The 6,448-nt window shown below is 28.9% G+C and overlaps 1 protein-coding gene across 1 annotated transcript; it reads left to right on the top strand.

Moving 5' to 3' along the window:
- Positions 1 to 241: 241 nt before the first annotated feature.
- LOC145130693 (putative arabinose 5-phosphate isomerase) lies at positions 242 to 3,198 on the top strand. The gene is made up of 6 exons (XM_079065459.1): positions 242 to 249; positions 500 to 541; positions 1,411 to 1,498; positions 2,648 to 2,699; positions 2,860 to 2,947; positions 3,039 to 3,198. Exons 1-6 carry the CDS (start codon positions 242 to 244, stop codon positions 3,196 to 3,198), a joined length of 438 nt encoding a protein of 145 aa, XP_078921585.1.
- Positions 3,199 to 6,448: the final 3,250 nt, after the last annotated feature.

Below are 6,448 nucleotides of genomic sequence, written 5' to 3'. Positions count from 1 at the left end.
TTTTTAACATGAAAACCCCGAATTACCCGATCCGAATTACCCAAAACCCAAAAAATTTACCTGGTCAACACCCCTAGTAACAGGGTTGACCGAACTGCATCAACTACTACTCCTTTCTCATTCTCAAGTTTTTATCTCATGGAAAGACAATCTTTTCATAATACTCTACGCCCTTTTCATTTGGATTGATTTAACCTTTACTTTTTTTGCTTTTTCTAAAGATGGTTATATAAACGAATTGATGGACAAGTTAGTGGTAGGGAAAGACAAGTTTGAATTGATAGAAGCAATGAAATACTTTGTTTTATGTTTATGAGAAGCCAAAGAGATCGAACTGTCATCCATTTGAATTTCAGGTGATTTTAACTTGCCCTCTTTGAATTCATTTTCAATATGTTCACCCATACAGAGTATACCAGTAGAACAACATTTTCAGTCTTTATGAATCCCACGTATCCTACTTTCTTTTCATTAACACGGGTTATTTATATGCCCACAGGTCTGTGAATGAGGTTATTTGTCATGGGATTCCAGATGGAAGGTATCACAATCTTACATAACTTGAAGATCGACAGGAGAGGTATTTGTCAGTTTATGATCAATATGCTTTTCCTTTCAAGGTTAGGTTTTCGGTTAAATGCAACAAATAGCAACATTTTACTTTCATTTATTCCCGTCTTCACCCTTTCAACTATGCAGATCAGTTGCAGCACCAGCAACAGAACCAAGTTATGGTTCCAATTCTTCAGCAATCAAGGCTACCAACAATACAGCCGCACCACTAATTACATCATTGGTTCATTGTTTTTTTTAGTAGAATACAAAAAGTGACATGGGAATATTGGTAAGCAATTTTTGTAGGACTGAATGCAGGGAATAATAACCTACTTTTGTGCATTTGTTTGTTAACTCATTGTACTTTCACCTTTCTCTTATTAAAGCATTATACTTTTAGAAATCCAACCAATTATACAATGAAAGTTGCTATATTTGAGTAGGTTTTTCAAGGTACAAAGCTGTAACTGGAAGAAATGCAAGTAAGATGCTATAACTAAACAAATAAAATTATATTTCTTGCATATATCTCATTTTTATAAGCCAAACTAGGAGTAAATGTGGGAAGTAGCAATATACTTTTGTGTAAACGTTTTTATAGCATGGTGTTTTCATCTCTTTGTATTAACTTATTATACTTTCGGTTTTATTATTAAATAACCTATATATAGTGAAGTTATATTACCCTGTAATTTGATGACACTACTATAATTGGATAGATTTTTCACATAGGTATAATAAACAAGTCAATGGAAGTATGTTGTTATTTTTTGCATGTAAACCATTTTTATAAGCGAAATCAACTACATTTTTCTTTGAAAATATTTTTGATCCGAAAGTGATTTGATTTTACAGGGAGTATCAGTGTGAATTGATTGGGTGTCAAATCAAGAAAAAAAGCAAGACCACCATCAGAAACCCGTTGATGGCTACTTTATCACAAGTAAGATATACTCTTAGCTTATCTTTTACAAGTTTTAATTAGGGTGAGTGGGGTGTTACAACCAGAAAGCGAAGTTCGGAGTCATATGAAGGGTAATATAATCATTTTAAATTGAACATCAAATTCGTTATAAAACATCAAAATACGAGTCCAAAGTGTAAGACAACTTTTTTGAAACCAAATTTGAAAAAAGTCGGCTATATTTAGAGACCATAAATAACAAATGTAATGTTTACTTTGCTAATTTGTATGAACTGGTATATAAAGTTATAATAGATTTGTAGTTTACATTGTTGATGTGATAAATACAACAAATAAAACTGTATTTTATAATTGAGTAGATTAATTGGGTAGATCTTTTAAAATATAAGAACAAAGTGATGTTATTAGATGTGTTTCCTTTTTGTAGGTTGCACATTTTCCAGACAAAGCAAATAACTACTTAGCACCAGCATTATTTGCTTTGGAAAAGAATACATAAAATCTTTGAGTTTCTTCTTTTCTTATCAACTTTCTGACTATTTAAAGTATTTTCATTTTGAGTTTTTTCCTTTTTTTTCTTTGTCTCTAGTTGGGTTACCAAAATCAAATTGTGGGTGCTTAGCTTTTTGAATCAGAATTTTGTGATGAATTTTTGAGTGGGTTTTTGTTTTGAAAATAAGGAACCACTGTCTTTAAATCTTGACCTTGAATCTGAGGTTTAGTGTGTTAATTTTCTATTGTTTTTCTGACTAAATGGTTCAATAAGGCTTCCTTCTGACTGCATTCAATGGAGTCAACATGCTTTTCACAGCTTTCTACTCTTTCAGGTTCAAAAGTGTCCACATGTGAGATGTTATCTGCAATCTTAGCGGAAACCTCTATTAAGGGCAGTTTCAGCATATGGTGTTTTGATAATTGGTCAAATAATTGACTCAAATATCAGCTTTACTCTACTTGCATTATACATAGTTCTATGGTATTTTGATAATTGGTGAAATAATTGACTCATATATCAACTTACTCCATCTTATAATATACATAATGATGTGGTATTTTCATAATTGGTCAAATAATTGACACTAAAAAGGCTACATGTCTCTATTTTGACTCAAATATCAGCTCTACTCCATTTATAAAATCATAGTAACTTTTTTTTTCTGCATTAAGTCGAAAGGAAGCCTTTCATATATCTCTTATTGGATAGTAAAAAAAAGTAGAGGTACATTGCTATTCTTGTACACGTTAAAAGGGAGCTTGGATAATCATTTTTTAGAGGTATGCTTAAAGTCTTGCATTCATTTTTTTTCTCAAAAATTGGTGGAGAATAAGGAATTGAGGTGTTAAATGTTCTTATAACTTTCATGATGTATGTTTCACAGGGACATACATTCATGGTGATGTTAAGCGTACGCTCAAAGCTAGCAAAGATGGGATCTTTAAACTTATTGTTGGCCAAATGTGCAACATGTAACATTTATCATAAATAACTTTGATTTTGAGAAAAAGAGTATGAAATCTATGTGTTTAGAACTTAAAATTTGATCTTTTTTTGATAAAGATGGAACCGAAGAACTATAAGTACAGAAAGAATGGATGTTGAAGTAATGACGAAGATGGAGGCTCTTCGATCCCCTGTTCAGTTCATGCCTATAATCTATGAAGACAAGAAGGTGATTAGTATTGTGACACTTCATGGATTGGTTGCAGTTGGACTTTGAAGGTTAGATATTGATGCAACAACTACGATGCATTAATTCTTCATTTGTATCATGTAGTTATTGAGAAATGCCTAAAATTGCATTACTATTCTTTTGATATATTAATTTTTTACTACTCTTTATAAATGTATATGTTTCTAAGTAGATTAATCATGTATGAGAATTTAGAATAATTAAAGTTAGAGAAATTAAATATCATCCTATCTTTTGTTCCTATTTTTCTTCCTATCTATTTAAGATGATGACAAATATACAAATTTAACATCCTAATCAAATTTAAATTAAATTCAATGACACTTGTCACCATCTAAAATAGGTAGGAAAATACTAAGAATAAAAAGCAAAAGGATATATAATTTCTCTTAAAGTTATCTTAACAGGTTTTAATGAAAGTTATCATAACAAGTTTTAATATGATTTTAAGCAAGTTCGTTGTAGTAAAATATAAATTCTTTAAGTTGTTGATATTTTCACCCTCTTAATGTGTGTGTGAAAAAACACAAATGTTAATACATGATGATCCCCATATGGTTGATGTCCCCTATTTGCAAAACCTAAAATAAGTTTTTACTTCGAGTTGATGATAAAAACAGTCGGATGTTTGAAGAAAAGCGATAAGAAAATGAAAACCAAGCACATATGAAACTAATAATTAAACAAAATAATCATTTTTACCAAACTATAAGAAAGAAATTAGAAGCAATGGTTAAAAGAGAGATCCTAATAGACCAAACTACAACTTTCTATATTCTAACCACAACAAATTAATATAAATTAACAGAATGACCAAACTTTACAAACTAAAATTTCAAAACCAATTAAAAAGACCCTAAATTACCCAACTATAACTTGAATACATTGCCTAAACTATAAAAAAATTAAAAATTAAAAATGTAATCCCAACCATTACACAAAACAGAAAATATATATATATATATATATATATATATATATATATATATATATATATATATATATATGTGAGGTTCAATAGAGAATCATAATTAACCAAGGAACCAAGGAACCAATCGTGAGCGTCGAAAATCATAACGATTAACGGCCAATGAAATAAATGTACACTTTTACATTGGACGCACACACACCGGATTATACCAAAAAACTCACCCTTTACAAAAAACTCACCACTTTTTTTCGTTTAAAAATTTTTTTAGGCCATGTTTTTTATCGAAAAAAAAACCGAATATACCGTTGTTCACGATTTTTCGTCCTCTTTCCATAGAGATGCATGATGATATATAAAAAACGAATTTTTTTTTTCGAAAAAAACTCACTTCATTTTCTTTGATGAAAAAAGTTAAGGTCTATTTTTTTATAGAAAAAAATTAATAAATATATCAAATTCATATTTTTTGTACTTTTTAAATATAAATTCATATTCATGTTAAAAAAAGACGATATTTCAGTTCAGATTCACATTGTGAACCTGTTCAGATTCATATTGTAAACCTGTTCAGATTCACATTGTAAACCTCCTCAGATTCACAGTGTGCATAATAATAAGTCAGATTCACAGTGTGAATCTGAACTGATCGGAGCTTTTTCACATTGTGAATGTTAAAATTTGAAATATTTACAATCTATACTGATCGATTTTTTTTTTGTGAACTTTCTCAGATTCACAGTGTGTATAATAGTAATTCAGATTCACAATGTGAATCTGAACTGTTCGAGATTTTTCATATTGTGAATGTTAAAAATTGAAATATTTACAGTTTAGATTCACAGTGTGAATCTTCACTGTTCGAGGTTTTTTTTTTAATCGGTGTTGATGTTTATTAATAGAGTACAAAAAATTAATATTTTTGGTATAATCAGTGTTGCAAAAATCGGCTTTGGCGGCCGATTAATCGTTTGGCGGTCTTGAACCGATTACGATTAGGGTGCTTGGCGGAAATTGGACAAAATCGGTCAAAGTCGGGCTTGGCGGTCTCGGCGGTCATAAGCGGGAAATATTTAAAAAATTCAAAAATTTTATTTTTCAAATATTAGACCAAAATTTTAAATTTTCAAATTTTTAAGTTTTCAAATTTTAAAATATTATACTAAAATTTTCAAAATTACAAAATTTTAAAATTTTAAATTTTCAAATACTTTAGTTTTTAGGAAATATTAATTTTTTAAATAATTTTATTAATAATTTAGGGTCCCCGATTAATCTCCGATTAATCCCCGCCTAGTCCGATTAATCGTTTATCGTCAATTGAGCGCCGAACGATTTTTACAACCTTGGGTATAATTAGTTTTTTTTTTTATAAAAATAAACTTAAATATTGAAAAAACTAAGAAAAATAAGTGGGTTTTTTTCGGAAAAAAAAGTTCGTTTTTTATATATCATCATGAATGTCTATGGAAAGATGACGAAAAATCGTGAACAGCGGTATATTTGGTTTTTTTTCGATAAAAAACTTGGCCTAAAAAAATTTAAATGAAAAAAAGGAAGTGGGTTTTGTTATAATCCGATACATGTGCGTCCATTATAAAAGTTTACAACCCTTCATTTTGCCGTTGATCACTTTAAATTCCGACGCTTTAGATTGTTTCCTTGGTTCCTTGATTAATAATAGTTCTCTATTGAACTTTTTTTTTCTCTCTCTTTCTCTTTCTCTCTCTCTTTATTTATATATATATATATATATATATATATATATATATATATATATATATATATATATATATATATATAAATTTTATCTCACCCAGGGCCTAGCCCAAGATATTTTTCTAGTTGATAATCATATTTGGTATTGCAAATTTGCAATCATTAATAAAATTTAGAAAAAATAGGCAAAAATATGCTAATGAGATAAATCATTGTTTTTCCTACCTGTTTTTTTGTCATCAAATCTTATTATATCGGTATTCTCATTGCTACTTGAATCATTACCACCCATTAACAAGATAGTGTATGCTGTGTATAGTTTCATTAAATTTAACCAAATTTGATGATTAGTTAGTTCATGCATGAAAGGGGATATTATTCCCTAAGTTTTTGTCTCTTTCAAAATTCAAACCATCTTTATGCTAAAAAAGAGGTTTGTCAACAAAAAGAAAACCCTACAAAGTTTTTGCATTTTTCGGACAAGCAATCAAGTAGTCTAAAATGAGATAATCACTAAAATAATCAAGATAAGAGTTGTTAAAAAATTAAAAGATGAACATTTAGTTTTTATTAGATTATCAAGATCCTAGAATATATATATATATATATATATATATATATATATATATA

This window comes from Lactuca virosa, chromosome 8 (genome assembly GCF_052849685.1).
Source record: "Lactuca virosa cultivar CGN04683 chromosome 8, Lactuca_virosa_CGN04683_v6, whole genome shotgun sequence".
In the NCBI taxonomy this organism is placed as follows: Eukaryota; Viridiplantae; Streptophyta; class Magnoliopsida; order Asterales; family Asteraceae; genus Lactuca; species Lactuca virosa.
Note: the sequence above shows the minus strand (reverse complement) of the source record. Positions and strands in the feature narration are given on the sequence as shown.

Bases quoted from the DNA above. Each gene is read 5' to 3' on its own strand.
- LOC145130693 (XM_079065459.1), top strand. The intron at 1,499-2,647 runs GTAAGATATACT...TTCTGCATTAAG, and splicing joins TGATGGCTACTTTATCACAA to TCGAAAGGAAGCCTTTCATA. The intron at 2,700-2,859 runs GTACATTGCTAT...TATGTTTCACAG, and splicing joins GATAGTAAAAAAAAGTAGAG to GGACATACATTCATGGTGAT.